At 44.3% G+C, this 17,757-nt stretch overlaps 2 protein-coding genes across 6 annotated transcripts in view; one reads left to right on the forward strand and one right to left on the reverse strand.

Moving 5' to 3' along the window:
- UBE2R2 (ubiquitin conjugating enzyme E2 R2) overlaps positions 1–9,929 on the forward strand; it is a 122,689-nt gene extending 112,760 nt beyond the window's left edge. The window contains exons 4-5 of the mRNA XM_047700165.1: positions 5,647–5,781; positions 8,925–9,929. Coding sequence (XP_047556121.1) covers positions 5,647–5,781; positions 8,925–9,144 — 355 coding nt within the window. The 3' untranslated portion in view covers positions 9,145–9,929. The remainder of the gene's footprint in view (positions 1–5,646; positions 5,782–8,924) is intronic.
- Positions 9,930–13,698: 3,769 nt separating this feature from the next.
- The window catches only part of UBAP2 (ubiquitin associated protein 2), a 141,848-nt gene continuing 137,789 nt past the window's right edge, over positions 13,699–17,757 (reverse strand). For all 5 annotated transcript variants that reach the window (XM_047700161.1, XM_047700160.1, XM_047700159.1 and 2 more), the window contains 7 exons: positions 16,222–16,300; positions 15,781–15,986; positions 15,455–15,554; positions 15,263–15,370; positions 15,043–15,110; positions 14,768–14,959; positions 13,699–14,677 (listed from right to left, as the gene is read on the reverse strand). In XM_047700161.1, the coding sequence (XP_047556117.1) occupies positions 14,582–14,677; positions 14,768–14,959; positions 15,043–15,110; positions 15,263–15,370; positions 15,455–15,554; positions 15,781–15,986; positions 16,222–16,300 (849 nt within the window). In that variant the 3' untranslated portion in view covers positions 13,699–14,581. The remainder of the gene's footprint in view (positions 14,678–14,767; positions 14,960–15,042; positions 15,111–15,262; positions 15,371–15,454; positions 15,555–15,780; positions 15,987–16,221; positions 16,301–17,757) is intronic.

Raw genomic sequence — 17,757 nt, forward strand, 5'->3', positions numbered from 1 at the left:
AGCCCTGCATCAGGCTCCTTGCTCAGCAGGGAGTCTGCTTCTCCCTGTCCCTCTGCTCCCCGATCCCATCCCCTTTTGTGCATATGTTCATTCAAATAAAAATTAAAAATCTTTTAAAAATTATCACATTTTCTCACAACAGATTTCTTTGCCATGATGTCCCCTTTAAATTCCTCTCCCATTTTGGAAATACTTAATAGGGACTGAATTTTAACTGGGTCATCTTCGGGTGTTATGGGTCCATCTTTTGAAATGGCATAAATGAGAGATTAAACGGACCTGGATTAAGTGGAAGAGTCAGGCATTGAGCTTCACTTCTTCACAGTTGACAGTTTTCATCAAGTAAGGGTATGCCTGTAAAACCTAAGAACCTCAATCAGTCATTCTATTTCTCTTCCTGTGTATGTGTATGTTTTAAGAGTCAAAGTAAGTTTAGGGTTTTAAGAATGAACCCTTTCTACCTCACACTGCCTGGAGGTATTTGTGTAACATTGAAGAAAAATGCCTGCCTTTAATCCTGCAAAATTCCAAACTCTGCCTGCTTAGTTTCCAGGGGGACTCATAAACCAGGTCTTATTTGTTGTGCTAGAGCCAGTTTTATGCCTGCCCTTGTAAAATTGTACTTGTAGTAACATAGTAGCTAACAAAGTAGCTAAAAAACTAGGGTTGAGGTGGGGTGGAGGGGCACCTGGCTGGTTCAGTTAGTAGAGCATGTGACTCTTGATCCTCACATCAGTTCAAGCCTCATGTTGGGTGTAGAGCATACTGTGACAAAGTGGGGGTGGGGGCAGGTAGGTGCAGACCCAACTTATTGACCATTGTATGTTGAAAAGGGACAGATAACAGTATTACTCATTGGGTCATAGATGTCTAATTTTGATTACTTTTTTTTTAAGATTTTATTTATTTGATAGAGTAAGAGAGTACAAGCATGGGGAGTAGCAGAGGGAGAGGGAGAAGCAGGCTCCCCACTGAGCAGGGAGCCTAATGCAGGGCTCCATCCCAGGATCCTGGGATTATGACCTGAGACAAAGGCAGAAGCTTAACTGACAGAGCCACCCAGGTGCCCTAATTCTGATTTCTTATCTCCCTTAAATATTACTTTAGTTTTGATGTTTTTAAAACATGTCTGAGCTCTGTGAACTTTACAACTTTCTAGTTTGCTTTTTGCCTTGTGCCTGTGTGTGTGTGTGTGGGAGAGAGAGAGAGAGAGTGTGTGTGTGTGTGTGTGTGTGTATGTGTGTGTGTGTGTGTGTGTGTGTGTGTGTGTGTGTGTATGTGATTAATTGGTCTTCATTTTCTTTTGGTGTCTTTACTATTTACAAACTTTTTTTTTAAGAGATTTTATTTATTTGTTAGGGGGTACAGAGAGAGAGAGAGAGAGTACAGCAAGGGGAGTGGCTGGCAGAGGGAGAAGCAGGCTCCCCACAGAGCAAGGAGTCCACTGTGGGACTCGAATCCCAGAATCCTGGGGTAGTGACCCTAGCCAAAGGCAGCTGCTTAACCAACTGAGCCACCCACACAGCCCTATAAAATTATTTTTATGCAAAAGAGGATAGCCAAATCTAACAAAGATTGTGAGACAACCAAAAAGATCAGAAATATGAACTGGAAAAAAAAATTAAGACTATATAAAGTGGAGTGCTTTTGACTATCCTTTTGCCTGCACTTCTCTTCTCTGAAAATTTTTTTTATTTTGGTCTAGATTCCCTATGTTGAAAACTCCTACCATAGTCCCTTGCCTGGCTTAAAGCAGGGGTGGAGGGAGCACATTTGCTTCTTGGAGTATCTCTAAATCCAGGAATGGTAGTGGTCCTGGGAATTGTATTGTGCAATAATTGAAAACATGTAAGAACCCTTTATTCCTCATTTTTATCCCAAATTGTTACTGAATTAGGTCTGTTTTATTTTAAGGTATGTTAGACTCTTATACTGCTTAATTTGGACAGCGAGACCCGTCTGTTCCTCCAAACATGCAGTAGAGAGGGGCATAGTGTTATTCTTTGTAGGAAGTGAGAGTCTGGGGATGGGTTCTCAAAAGTCTGTTTTGCTAATCCAAGAAATTTATGACTAATGCTACAAGATTGTCTAAATGGAGTAGTGCAACTCCATGTTACTGCTAAAAACCAAAGATTCATGTGGAACTGTGGATTTATATAGACAGAATGAGAATAAGAAAGAATGTATGTAGTTGTTTTCTGAACCCTTTCCCATCTGTTCATGATCTGAAGGAAACCAATCCCTTCAGTAGACATGAGTGACTTCTTCATTGTGTTATATTGATAGTTTCGTTATTGGGTCTTTCTTTTCTTTCACCTATTGTTAACCCTTTCCACGTTATGCTTTTTTCCTTCTGAAAAAAAAAATACAGTAAATGAATAAAGATTTTCAAATACTTAAACTAGCAACAAAAGATGGCGACAAAAAAAATGTAACCATTGGAATAGTTGCAGGATTCAGTTCTGTGTTGTATAGTCTATTAGTATTGTCTTAGCAGTTCATTTTTTCTTTTCTGGTGCCTGGCTGACTTAGAAGAGTATGCGACTCTTGATCTTGGGGTCTTGAGTTTGAGCCCCACCCATGATGGGTGTAAAGATTATTTTTAAAAAATAAATTAACTTAAAAAATAGGGTTGGGGCACCTAGGTGGCTCAGTGGGTTAAAGCCTCTGCCTTCGGCTCGGGTCATGATCCCAGGGTTCTGGGATCGAGCCCCACATAGGGCTCTCTGCTCAGTGGGGATCCTGCTTCCTCCTCTCTCTCTCTCTCTCTCTGCCTACTTGTGATCTCTGTCTGTCAAATAAATAAATAAAAAATAAAAAATCTTAAAAAAATAGGGTTAATAATACTTATCTTGCAGAGTTGTCTACAGTATGCTACAGGATATAATGCCTGTGTTAAATTATTTTGGTACAAATGCTGGACGGTTTAAACTATGTATGACATTACTTCCAGACCTTTTCCAGTCATGATACATAGATAAAATTGCAATTACTGTATTTGTAGATGACAATGTAATAAACTGTGGAGATGCTTTGACTAGAAGTCGTTGCAGAGGCTCAGGTTATCCCAGGTCCCACCTACCCAACTGCTTACAGGAATCAATAAATAATTTACGTATAACTCATCCACAATATACTGGTTAGGAAAGTTTAAATATGGTCTTGTATCTGAATTACATCAGGAATCTTGATTAGAGAATGAAGTCTGAATTCTGCCTTGCATTGTATTGGCCTTGTTACTAGGCAGAGTCTTAACCACTTGGTGATATAGATGGCCACCTGCTCTAGACTTTCCTTATTCTCGCAGTTGTCAGTTTAATCAAGAATAAAAAGTAAATGCCTTTCTGCTATTAGATTAGATTAGAACATCATAGTTCCTCGCAGGGTTCTGATTGGCCCATCTTGGGTTACATGCATACCCCCAAAACCATTCATGACTAGATGGATGGAATCCTTTGGCCAGTACTTGGTGGTGTATCTGCTGCTGTGGTTAGGTAGGTTGTGTGTATGAAGGTGTGGCAATGATAGCAGAGGAAGATTAACCCTACCAGAACCAACAGAATGGGTTCCCTATACCACACCCCCAAAAAAGATCCTGCTGTGCAGAGGAAGGGATGAAGTGAAATGTACTGGGTCAACTATTTGCACAGTCCACTATAGTACCTGACATCATTTCTGAAAGTATAATGGATTTCAGTGTGGAAATACATGGTGTAGGCGTGAGTTCTTTGTGAGCACTGGGTGTTATATGCAGCTAATGAATTATTGAACTCTACATCTGAAACTAATGATGTACTGTATGTTGGCTAATTGAATATAAATTAGGAAAAAAGTGATTTATTTTGATAGAAATGGATAATTCATTATTTTATTTAAGATTTTATTTATTTATTCAGCAGGGCGAGAGAGCACAAGCAGGGGGAGCAGCAGAGGGAGAGGGAGAATGTGGGGCTTGATCCCAGGATCCTGGGACCATGACCTGAGCCGAAGAAGGCAGATGCCCATCCGAGCCACCCATACACCTTGATAATTCACCATTTTAAAAATTATATTTTCTAATATAGTATTTTAACAGTTCCAATACAGTAGCCACTAACTAACTACATGTAGCTATATAGGTAAATTAATTAAAATTAAATGTAAAAATTCAGTTCTTCAGTTGTATAAGCTACCTTTCAGAGTGTTCAGTGGCCACATGGGGTGGCTGGTGGTTATCATATTGGATAATACATATTATACATTTACATAATCACAAAGTTTTATGCAGTGCTGATCTAGACCAATAAAGTTTTGTTGTTGTCCCCCCCCCCCCGCCCCTTTATATCACACTTTGTTCCATCCTGCTTATCTTTCTAACAGGTTCTGTATGTTTTCTTCTGTGGCAGCCCTTTGGAATTTTCTACACACATTTTTTTGCTTTTAGGATGTTATGTCAGTCCATTTCCCATCATTGGCAATGAGGAGTTTCTTTTAATCTTTATTTTATAACGTAATTACTGAAGAAATCCAGGAGGATCTTGGTGGGGAGGGGCGAGGAGTTTTCTTAACCTAAAAGAAAGGGATGTGTGTGTCTGTTATACATGGATTTTAACTAGATGGGAAGGTTGTCTGTGAAAGTGCCTTTGTCATAATCTTGTATAATCACATAACAAACTCTCTACCCTTTTTAGGAAAAGGTTTCATCAAATCAAACATCTAATTGCCTGGCTCCCTCCCTTTATTTTTTGCTTGGGCAGGAGCAAAAGGCTATTTTGCAACAACACAATCTATAACCTCGCACCAATGAGAAAAGGTAGAGAAATTTAATTTTTCTCCTTACATACATGCACAGAGCTTTTAGGGAAAAGAAGCTTGGTAATAATTTGAAATCTTTTTGGAACCTATTCTAGTTATTTTTCTAACAGAAAAATGTGTGATTAAGGTGTCTATTTTTTGTCTTATCTTTGGACCAAAATTGCCTGTTTGTATCTCCCACAATTCTTACAAACCTTGGAAGAGAAGGGATGGCATCTAACTTGCTCACTGTTGTACATCCAACATCACCATTGGTGCCTCTGGTACTCACTAAGTACTTAATAATATTTTTGAATAAAGATTTCCATTATTCAGAGATTAGTTCTTCCATGTCTGGGCTATTGCTTTTCTCCATTCTCCTGCTTAAGTGTCATTCTTCTCAGAAGTATGGAAAACAAATACATGTGCATGTAGTATCATTTTTCAGATCCTCTTAAGCAGCCATGATAAGAACCATGTGGATGTGTGGAGCATGACCATTTTTAACCTCTCCCCAAAAAGCTAATTTTTTTCCTATGGCTTTTGCATTTTCCTATTGTACTTAATTTATAGTTTTCAAAATTTGTTACTTAAAAAGCTTTCAGGCTTCTACTTTCTGCAGATTGGAACATGTGGCCATTCGATACCAGCCCTGCAACATGACCTTTATGCTCGGCTCACAGATTTCCTTTGTCTCTTAGTTAGCAACTTTATTCTGCCTAACCAGCTGAGTATTAAAAATAAAATTTTGTATTCTATTTCTATTCCCCTAAGGTCTCAAATATTATGTTAAATTTAAAAACACAGTATTTATGGATCCTGTGAATATGAATATTCATAGCTGACCCTTTTTCCCCCCACCCCCATTTCTAGGACTATCCTGTTAAGTGTAATCTCATTGCTCAATGAGCCCAACACCTTCTCCCCAGCCAATGTGGATGCTTCAGTTATGTTCAGGAAATGGAGGGACAGTAAAGGAAAAGACAAAGAATATGCTGAAATCATTAGGTAAGGTGTTTTGTTTTACCTTCCATTTGATTACTTCAAGTCTTTATACAGAACTAAACCATATCCTAGAACCATGGCTTTAAATCAGACTTAAAGTATCTACTCCAGTCCTCTATTAGATTTATTGTTTGGGAAGAGATTTCTGCCTGAGCCTAATGAGTTTGTTTGGCTTTTGAGAGAGCACACAGTAAAAGATAATGCTGCAGCAGATCTTACTTCCCGGGAACCAAAACTTCCAGGTTCTGAACCAACAAAGTTTATAGATTCTGCCTCTCAAACATTTTAGGGATGCTGTTAAGGATTTTCAGTATGTCCTTTAAGTGTAGCAAACACCAAGAGTATTCTGGACATCTAGGTATTTTGTTTTCAAACATTTTAATGAAGCCGTATAGTTTATTGGCCCTTTTGACCATAGTAGCAAGTATCTTCTAGGTATCATCATTATCAGCAACACTAGTATATGGTATAACAGAGCCATAGAAGCTTCCTCTCAGTGGGAGACTTGGAATCTACCCCTAGCTCTGTCACCCCTTATAGTACCTTTTATCAGTTAATTTTTTGGGTCTTTGGCTTTTCCATCTGTATAAAAGGGGGAAAAAGTAGGAGGTATTGGGGCTGAACCATTCATCTCTTGATCATACCCTAAATAGGACTTAAAGGTTTTCTTAACAGTACCCAACAACTGATACTTGAATTGCAACAAATTCATTTCCTCCTATATCCTTAAAATAGACCCCCAAGGACAGTTTTCTGCACATAGTTTAGTAAGCACTACAATTTATACAAATAGTCCCTCTTTATAACTCTAATCAGCACGATGCCATGTGATGTACAGAAAAAAAGGAAAAACGGCATAGAAATAAAGCTGAATAATATATATATCAGTTTTCACTGTTTTATGCCCACCAGAATCACCTTTAGACCCCCTTCCATAACCATAGTCATTTAGTGAGATTACAAGGGTAAAAGCTGGGCAGCTGTATTTCGTTTTTACCATCCACATAGGTGACTGGTGTATACCAAAGATTGAAGATAATTAGTATAAATAGTAAGGACCTAGAGATTTAGAGGAGCTGGAGTAGGTTGAAGCTTCAAAGATGGGAGTGCTTCATAATATAGTCAGGATTATAGTCATTATAGCTGGAGCCTGATGTTCAAGGATGGGTATGATTTAGTAAATGAAGAATTAATATCCCTAAGGCATCTTTTCTTTCTATTTCTTAATTTAAGGGTTTATCTCATTCTGTAATTCTTTCAACATTTATTATACACCAGCTGCATGTCAGGTACACTCTGTTAGGTCATGAAGGCAGTCTCTCTTTGAGGAGGTCACACTTACTAGCAAGAATTTGTGAACAAATGACCATGTAATGAGATGGGTGCAAATATATACTCTCTAAGCATAAACAAGATACAGTAAAAGGAATATATATTGCTGTGGAGTTCCTAGGAGAGGTAATCATAACCAAGATTTTTTCAAGTAGTAAGGGAAAGGAAAGAGCCCTTTCAGGGAAGAAACAGGTTTGGTAACAGGTAGCTAACAGCATGGTGTGATTAGAGAACTGTAAGCAGCTTTGCATTGCTTGAGTATAAATTCTCATTTCCAAAGTAATGGGAAATTCAGAGAGCCATCAGATCTGTTTTTGTTGTGTGTTTTTTTTTTGTTTGAGAGGGATCAGATCTTAAAAGACATTTGAAGCCATGATAAGGCTTTCGTCCTTAATCTTATAAGTGATAGGGTATCACTTAAAGATTTTAGGAAGGGAAGGGGAAATTATATTTGAGTTTTGAAAGAACCGTAGTTGACCAGAAGAGGCTGATACAGGAAAGAGAAGCCAAGATGAAGACTAAACAGAGGCAGGGACAGTGAGAAAACAGATTTGAAAGTAGAGCTTTGGAGTGAGGTTTATGATTTTAAGAATACTCTTAGAAGAAAAATGGGAGAAGCTGGCCACAGAGGTTGAAAATGACAATTGCAGAGGTTGAAAATGACAATTGCAGACTTGCTGAGTTAGGGTCCCTATGGAACATCAGGGTGGAGACATCCCAAAGGCTTACTGAACGGTGTAGGGCTCAGAAGATATGGGTGGATCCTGATGGTTTGACAGCTGTCACCATGAAGGGGCATGGTGGCAAAAGCTATGGGAATGACTAAGATGACCCAGGAAGAGACAGAGAGGGAAGAGCATCAAGCCAGGGTGTATCAGCAACAAAAGCTGTCAGGTTTGGCAAAGTAAGGCAGACAGCAGTATCAGTGGAGAACCATTTAATTAGAGCCAGCAGAAGGAAGATCATGAAGTTGGTGGTTTGTTGTTTTATGGTCATTTTTTGTATTTGAAGGAAACTTCACCCTTCCATCCGTCCAGTCAGTAATTTTTGCACAGCTTAGTATGTGCCAGGCTGTATTCTAGGCATTAGGGAACTGGAAGAAAGAGTAGTTCTCCAGAGAAGTTCACATTGAGGGGTGAGGGGCATGGGAAGGGGGAGAAAACTGACAGAAAAGCTAACAAATGGGGAAGATCATAGAAGAAATGATTAGTGGTTAAAAGGAGTGACTAGGTGGCTGCTTTAACTTGGGTTGTCAGAACAGGCTGTTTCAAAGTTCAGCAGGCAGTCATGTGTAGAATCAGAAGAGTTCTTAGCCACACAGAAAAATAAGTGTTGTTCTGGGTACTAAAGAAGAAAAAAAAGGACCACGATGTCCTGTATGTTTTGGGTGACAAGAATGAAGTGGGAGGCAGGTGTGTCATGTGACATTGGAACCCTACTTGGCTATCTGCAATCTAAGTGTAAATGACAGGATTATTGAATTAAGAGTTGTTGGGACGAGTTTGGTAAGACAAGGGAGGGGAAAAGAATCTCTGAGGTCACTTCTGGTTAACCAACATCTAAGACCCAATGCTTTTAAATACCCTTCAAAAGGTCATTATTAAGTGTTGTTTAAAACGCTACCCTGATGGGCTGTGAGAACCTTTGGTGTAGTATCTGTCAGATACTTTTAGGCAGGCACTGAAATTGAGAAACCTTGAGTCATAAGGAGTCTTTTTTTTTTTTTTTTAAATACGGAATCCTGATTATTAACAAAGGCCAGTTGCAAATCCATCCTCCCAAAACAGAGACTTACATAAACTTTCTCCCTTCAGGAAACAGGTTTCAGCCACTAAAGCCGAAGCAGAAAAGGATGGAGTGAAGGTCCCCACAACCCTGGCGGAATACTGCATCAAAACTAAAGTGCCTTCCAATGACAACAGCTCAGATTTGCTTTATGACGACTTGTACGACGACGACATTGATGATGAAGATGAGGAGGAGGAAGATGCCGACTGCTATGATGATGATGATTCTGGGAATGAGGAGTCGTGACGTGCTCCTTCAGTGTCCCGTACTGCCCTGCCGTCTCAGGCCAAAGGGAGGGGAGCAAGTGGGGACCTAGCAGTGGCCCCTCAGCAAAAACCTATCACCGGGGGTGGGAAAAACAAACACGGCTCCTGCTGACTCCCCTTATGGATCTCAGTTTGCTCCTTTTTATGGACCTCTTAATGGGAGAGAAAGTATCCTCCACAGAATGTCTGAATTCTTGCATTCTTTACCCTTCCATCACTGTATTGATTCTTTTTTTCTTCTTCTTTAAACCCAAACTCTCGCCTCACTTCGTCTCTACAGAGTGTTCACAGCAAAACACGTTTGGTCTGTTTTTAGATTCTTGAAGAATTAAATAGTCTTTCATCAAGACGTTTAATGTGTTTAAAGCTGGGAACCCATTGGAAGTTCACAAGTGCTGCATATGCTGAGTAGCAAAAGAAAATGGAAAAAAAAATATAAAAACCCCACAAAACTAACTTAAAAAAAAAAAAAAAAACAAATTTGCCAAGGTTTAGCTGCTCATTTAGTGTGTGTGCATTCGATCAGCCCCATGGTGGTGAATTTTGTTTCCTTTCCCTTCTTAAGGCTGGGATACAGTGGGCATCAGGGACTTTGTGCTAAGCCTGATGAAAATGTGTTTCTAAGGGCACAGAGCCCCTTCAGCCTCCAGGACATCATCTTAACACAGGGGGCCTCAGCTACCCTGAGGAGAGAGATCAGATTTTGTTTTTTGAAATCGATTGGGATCTAAAGCCTGAAAATAAATATTCATACTTTACATAGAACTGAGCACTTGATTGCTATTTATTTTAAAAGACAGAGTTGTTACCCTCCCCACCCCAAGGGAGTGGAGAGAGTGGAGATGTGTGTGAGAGTGTGTGAGTGTGAGTGTGTGTGTGTGTGTGTGTGTGTGTGTGTGGAGTCTTAGTGATGGGAACAAGGAGTTTAAAATCACTATGCTAATTTTGGTTGATGCTGCTGGGGAAAAAAAGTCAAAACTACTTACTGGTGACCACTGTTGGGTGAAAAAACATGTTTTATGTGAACATGGCCTTTCCCTCAAAAATATTTTGAAAATCCTCATGGTGAGAGTGCAAGTAGCCAGTTTTAATTACTCAGTATTACTCCTAGGTGCATGTGTTAAGATTTTGGTTTTCATTGAGCTGCTTATGCCAATAGTGATAGCTGTGGATAGGAGACATGAGTGACCAGTTCCCACTTTCCTCATTGATGTGACCTGGACTTTTCTCTCCTTTCAATGTACGCTGGCTGTGGAGGGCAAGCAGAAGTTGTGCATGGAGCTTGCCCTGGGCTGCTTTGACTCTTTTGGCAGGGCCAAGGGAATTGGCTGCAGGCGGTATCTGGGCAATAGCTCGATCTTCCAACTGCAGTGGCTGCAGCTTTGACTTCCCTGGTCTCAATCACGTGTTACTTCAGTCAATATTGAGATCCATCAGCCTTCACCAACCAGGGACTTCAGAACTTGGCGGTGATTCTTCTTTGAGAGTGGGCCAGTTCATAGGAGGGCAGTGTTCTTTCAGTGGGGAAAATCATTATAATGTAAAATTAGAAGGAAATTAGAAGGAAAGAAAATGAGCAGAGACTGGTTACAATCCTCCTCCAGATCCCTTTGTACTGGTGTCAACGTCTTTCCTTCAGATCATAGCTCAGAAAGAACCAAAGGGTTGATGAGGGACAGGGGGTAGGATGGATCCTAGAACAGAATAGGTGATGCTTACTTCCTTAGCTCCTCCTTCCTTTCTGATCTCAGGGTTTTCATTCGCTTCAAACTCCAAACATTTGCTGACTAATGCCCAGCAGACCTCTCTGGCCTCTAAAGTTTGATCTGGTATTAAGTGGAAACGTTACCATGCACAGGTTCATATGGGACAGTGTTGAGCCTGGTCCCAGAATATCTGTCCAATCCCCACGGGGCTAGGACTGCTTGCACCCCTGAATCTAGCGATTCCAGTCAGATTCCGAGAACAGAACAGCTCTTTGTGACAAAACACTGGCCGCAAATTCTCATAGGAGGATGTTGGGAACTAGCTTTTTACAACCCATGCTTTTAAAGTAATGCTTCTGGATAACCTGCAAATCTTCTGGAGTCCAAAGTCTCTCCTAATGCTCTGATTACCCTCTAAACACCCCCATACACATTTACAGCCAGTAGCTTGGTCTTCTCTCTTGGAGCCCTAAGATTAAGGCATTTCTTTCTTCTCTTATCATAAAAGCATTTCTCTGCCAGGGCAGGCCAGGCACCTTAGCCTTGCAGAAGGTGCTGGGCTGCTCAGTCCTGTCCCATTAGGCCCTGTTGGCCTCTGTTGCACATTGACTCAGGGAGCCAGAGAGCCAGGTGGAAGTCATACCTCTCAGCCCTTTGGGGTGTTACTAGTGAGGGCTGGCTTTGCCTCTGATAAGAGTACAATCAGTTCCAGAAAAGACTGGTATGTGTTGATTGGCTAGCAGGTGGACATTCTGGTAACTCAGACTGACCTGTAAAACCTAGATGCTGGTTCCAGAGCTCTGTCCTGAGAACACATCCTGTGACAAAAGAAAACTTGAGCATGTAATTTTTTTTTCCTTTTTGGGAGTAGAGGTCTCAGGGTCAGACCAGAACCTTGTAAGTACAGTTGTGCTGATTATTTGGTGTTAACAATTCAGAATCCTGCATTTTTAGATTCCTTTTGATGCTAGTGGAGGCCTCTCTGGATGCTCTTCAGGTCTGTGTGTTTTGAGGCTGGGTGGAGAAAATACCATGATTCCGTTGTTGCTTCTCAAAGTCTTCCCGCTCTTTTTCATACCATTCCAGAGTTCTTCTTTTGTAGTCCTCTCTTTCCTCTTCCCTTCAAATTACTTATTTGCTGGTTTCCTTATGTTTGGGACATACACAGTGTAGGATACGGTAGGGAAAAGTGTAGTTCTCCACTGAAAGTTAACTCCCCACCCCTCCCATTCTGATAAAAATGGTTTACATTTACAAAAAGATTCAGATGCAATTTTCAACTATTCTGAAACCAGCAGGACACACCTGACTTTAATAGTTTTCTTAGCTGAAATTGTAGATGTTTTTCTTCAGTTTAACTTATGAGAAAAGATTATCTGATGCATTTTTTGTGTTGAACTTCCCCTATGGTGGTTTATTTTGTCTTTTTCTGCCCACCTGTCTACTAATAAAATGTGAAATAAAATATACCTGTATTGCTACTTCCCCATGGGATGACCCTCTTCTTTCTTTGTGTTAAAGAAAACTAAAAGGTGGTCTCAGTACTTCCACTGTTGCCTCACCGATTATGCCCATGACTCAGCTGAAAAAACAAAAACCAAAACCAAATCTCACTGATCTTTTAGGATATTCTGCTCAACTCACCTCCTCATGGAATACACATTCCCAGTTCGTACCAACTTTTTAGGAAAGGTTATTAAGACACAGCCATTTGTTACCTTCATTTTTAAGTAGGGCACAATCTGCCAGTACAAGTAGGTCGGTAAAGGGATGAGGGTGCTCCACTGCCCTCCTTAGGTAAGCCTTTTGTTTTCATCATTTGTCTTCTGAACATCCTGCTGCTTATTAATAAGCAGGAAACAGGCAAGAGATCATATGAAGTCCCTTTATTTGAACACTTACGTTTTTTCTGGCCAGGATCTCAAGCTGTGGGTCACCAGCAGCAGGGGCCCCATTTGATGAAATGACCACTGATTTTAGAGGGCAAAAGCAGAAAAGGTGAAGACTGACCCCAGGTTCTGGCACACCAACTTGACCAGTATCTGATGCCCCACTCTGGTTGCTTGCTTAGCCTAGTCTGAGGGGTCATTTAAGAATGAGGCTATAATGCCTCGGTCAACACCCGGAGACTGGAGCATAACTGTGCTGGGGAATTGTGGGGCAATCTGCCTCCTGCCACACAGGGCTAGTAGATGGCCTTGATTCCTCCCCGACCAGTGGCCTGGGAACAGGAGGAAGGAGCTGCGCTGGAATCCTGGCCCAAGTGAATGGCTGCTTGGGACTTTCTGGAGCAAGTATTTTGCCCAGGACCCACTTACCTACTTCATACCACCCTGACTCGCTCGTCTTCTCTTCCACCCCACCCCTTAACAGTTAAGATTCTGGCTGGTTGATGAAGAACAAAGGATAGAGAGAGTGAGCTGTTCAAACTTCCTCTCTCTTCGGTCATGAGAAACACATCCTGCTCTCACCTTTCAGATTTTAATATCCGCTGACATTCAGAAATGAAAGGACCCTGCCCTGGTATTCCTGTTGACTGGGTTGGCCCTGTAAGAAATTGCCTTATCAAAGTGAACTTTGATAACCACTGCCTGCGGCCTGTGAGGAGGGTAAGTGGGCTTTGCAGCCTCATCATTTACCTTTCCACTCCCTGGATGCTGACCAGGGCAAAAGAAGGAATGCCAGTTTAAGCCCTCACGACATACTGTCAGAAGAATGACCACGTGACTGCTACTTCGACTCTAATGTGAAATCCACAGTGCCCAGAACAATCATGAAGACAGCCTCTGCCCTGACCTACCCTTTAGTCACACCACACAGAGACCGTGCATGCTCTCAGAACTTTATTAGGTGGAGATTGGGCAAAGAGAGAAAACCCCTGAAACAGTCGCCCACCTGGTTCAGGACAAATGGAATAGAGGAGCCTTTGCTTGGAGACGTGCTCTCATTGAGGTGAAGGCATATCTTGGATTTTTTTTTTTTTTTTTTTTTTAAAGGGAGCAGATTGACTGAACATCTCTGAGCACAACTTCAGACGGTTTTTAAAAAAATGGTCAGCCAGAGGAAGGCAAGTCTCTTGGGGACAAGACCAGAAGCAGAGGCCTCTGGTCTGTATGAAGACAAACAGGTGCCACTTTCATGTTGGGCAGGAAGGATATCGCTGCTATTCCCAGTTCAAGATTTGGTAGGTGAGGAACATGACAAATGACAACAGGTCTGTTCCTCAAAGAGAGGGCTAAAGTAATTACACAGGGAAAGAAACTCAAAAAATGGCTTTGAGGGAGTGAGATTAAGTCGTGATTCTTCATTGGTACCTGACCCCAGTCCCCAAACTGCCTTGAAGCAGCCCTTCCAGACACTGCTCCCAACTGCCCCTGGGGCTGGAAGGCTACAAAGAAGGCCTGAAGGCAGGAGTGGGAAAAGGGCTTCTTTGCTACAGTGAGAAGGGGCTCGAATCGGGATTGCAGACCTGGCTAAGAGTAGCAGCTGTACCCCTACACCCCAAGACTTCTATCACATTTACAAATACATACATAAATACATTACATACAATAGCGAGTCTGGGAGGCAGGTTCCCCACAGAGGCTCGGCTGACACAGTTACACGTCTCAGGAATTCTAGGAAAGGGCGCTGGGCTCCTAGAAATGGGCTCTGTGTGTTCTCTCCTGCCCAGGGTAAGCCCCGCCCAAGCCCACCCCTCTCTTCAAAGGTTCAGTTTGTCCAGTAGGGAGAGTTGCCGTAGGTGGGCTTGGAAGCTTGCGACTTGGGCTGCAGGGAGCTGGGCTGGCTGCGTTGACCCGAGCCACTCTGAGGAGGAGGAGGAGGAGAGAAGGCTGTAAGGGCTGGAGCAGGACCCCCAGTCCAGGGCAGGGTGGCTGCCTCCATCACGGGGCTCACCTGGGCATCCTGTGGCAGATGGTGGTGTAGCAGCTGTGAATGAGGCTGCTGGTGGGCAGGCAGGATGTGTAAGAATGGTGGGGGCGCATAACCAGGGGCTGCTCCAGCGGCCAGGGGCCCAGTGGAACCCAAGGCCGAGGGCAGGCTGAACGGTGGAGGAGTCCCTGCGTGAAATCCCTGCTTGTCGAAAGTCTGCAGGATAAAGAGACCGTGGTGAGGGCCAGCCTGGGCAGCACCTCCCACCGGCCAACCCATCCACCCGAATCCTCCTTCACCTGAGTCTTGTTGTAGACTGAACCGGTCATGTCAGGTAGGCCGGTGGTGCTTGAGGACACGGACACTCCTAGGAGGGAAAGCAGTTGTTCCCACGGCCACTGGGCCCAGCTCCAGCCTCCCCCACCTCCAGGGGCACTCTGGGGTAGCCTTGCCTGAGAAAGAATCAGTAGAAGACAACTACTCTGGGCCTCAATCCTGGAAAGGAGGGGCAGACGCTACCTTTGCCAGGCCCAGAACCTGCAGACTTGTTTTGTGCCTGCGATGATCCACCATAGCCACCCTTGGTGTAGTCTCCCGCTGCTGTCCCCTGGGTCAGGTCATCATAACCTAGCATGGCAGGGTACAAGAGGCACGCGTGAGCCAAGCAAGCCTGTCCCACCCGCATCTCTCTGTGCCGGGAGCACCCCTCACCTGCGCTGTAGCTATGCTGGCCGTAACCGCCGGCCTGCTGGAAAGGGGTGGTGGGGGTGCTGAGGTTCACACCATGCTGCTTGGCTGAGGCCGGAGGGACCTGGCAGAGCAACCAGGAGAGGCATCAGTGCAGGAACGGGGCAGAGGGAGCAGGTCAGGTATCCCCTGGCTTAGTCCCAAGCAGCACAACCACAGAGGACCTGTGTTCAGTAGTGCGACCTGCACTAGCTGTAAAAGCACACGGGAAAGCAGCCTAACACCTCGTGGCCCTGCTTCTAGTCCCCAGAACTGGAGTAACATCCCCACCCCATCCCGCCAACACTCACAAACATCGTGGGCCCATACTGGAAGGCACTAGGCACGCCCGTGTAGTAGGGGAGGCCAGTGTAGCTGTAGCCAGGGGGCAGCGCAGGATTCAGGAAGGGCTGCTGGGCTGTGTGGTGGGCCTGGGACTGGCTCTGCTGCGGCTGAGCCAGGGTGGTGGGGGGTGCAGGGGATGCGGAGTCACCTCGGCCAAACTTTGTGACATCACCTAGGAGAAGAGGAACATTGACTCAAATCACTGCCCCCTCCCCGCCCTCATCCAACCAGGAGAAAAGCCAGACTGGCTCCTGCAAACAGGAACAGGCTCCAGCAGCTGGCTCAAGAGGTTGCTAGCAGGCCTCTCTCAGCCCTTGTGCTGCTGGTTCCAGATGCCTGGGATTAGCTGCAGACCAGTCCCACGCACCACGACCCAACCCGACTCCTCTCGCCCTGAGCAGACTAACCTGAATACGGGTTATTAGCTAGGCTCCCATCTCGGCTGGCCAGGGCTGTGGGTGTGGCAAAGGGAATTCCATAGTAATCCTAGGAGAGACCAGTGAGGCTCAATCAGCAGAATGGCCTCCACCCAGTCCCAGGAGAACAGGCCCAGCAGGCAGCCCAGGCGTTCCAGGTGATGCCCTGTTCCCAGGACAGACTGGACTGCAGGGACACAGGCTGACCTCCAGAGGGCAGCACTCAAATTCAAAGTAAACGGTGCCCATCGGAGTTGTGCAATGTGGCAGCCACACAGCATGCAAGATGCACTGAAAAGACCATCAGCTTTCGCCAGGCAGAGCTACTGGTGGACCAGTCTCATGGGTAATAAATGGTGCAGATGGATGCTGGTAAATGCACAGGTCAAACCAACTCTACTGGCTTTTCCTATGTGACAGATTCTGCAGAGCAGCTAGGAAAGTTGACTGGATTATAGCACCCTGAAAAAGAACCAGCAGGAATGGGGGTGTCTGAGGGTTTAAAAGCCATTAGAGGAGCAATGTCAAGCAGGCACAGGTCCAAGAGGACCCCAGTTAAGGTCCCAAATTGGCTCCTCACCATCCATGCTGTCATGCCGACACAGACCATGGAGGAGCCAGGGCAAGTGTGGACACCAAGAACACAAAACTGGAGCTCTGTGGGGAAGGGGAGACCTGACCTGGCCCTTACTCACCACCCAGGGCTTTGCCAGTACTAGACACATGGTCCCTCGGCCTCCAGGCCCCATGGGAAGCCTTCCTGCTTTTGTTGTGTGGGCCAACAGTGCCTGGTCACAACCAGACAGGAGCCATCTGGGCTAGGAATGGCACCTCTACCCTCCCCCAGCCTCATTTCCACTTAACCTCCAAGAAACCCATTAGCTTCCTCAGCCAGGAACCCCAGGAGGAAGCAGGGCTAGGAAGTCCAGAGGTAGCAAGAACACAACTGCAGACAGGCCTAGAGCAAGCCCAGGAGGAGGTGCTCTTTCACAGGAAAATCAAAGGCAGGAACTAGGTGCAAAAGTACCAGACCCTAATATATGAACAAAGGGGAAAAATGAACAAAACATATCTCAAAAGGTGGGCTCAGAGGTGATTTCTTCTAAGGCACAAAATGATACAAAGAAAACAAGGCAGGATGACTCCCAGGGCTGGGAACCCACTGAGTCCCTCTTGGGGTCCCCCACCAGGACTCCCCTGGACACTCCAATGCCTGGGGCTCCTATGTCAGGTGGGTATGAGGTTTCCTCATGATAGTAAGAGGGCCGGGGCCACTTCCAGTTCCTCTTCTGCAAAGCCCTAAGGCTTAGGCATTCCCCAGAAACCCTAAGTTCTGTTGACCACCCTAGAAATGTGCCATCATGTCTTCAACATCCCCTCTGGGTCCTCTGGGGACACCGGCAGCAGCAGTGTGATGATGGGCTGCTGTCAGGGGGAACAGCCGCCTAGTCACCCACCTCTGCCTCTGGAAAGACTTCAGCAGCTGAGAAGCATTCTCCTGAGATAAAAGGGCTTCGGCCTGCAGGC

This window comes from Lutra lutra, chromosome 13 (genome assembly GCF_902655055.1).
Source record: "Lutra lutra chromosome 13, mLutLut1.2, whole genome shotgun sequence".
NCBI classification, from domain to species: Eukaryota; Metazoa; Chordata; class Mammalia; order Carnivora; family Mustelidae; genus Lutra; species Lutra lutra.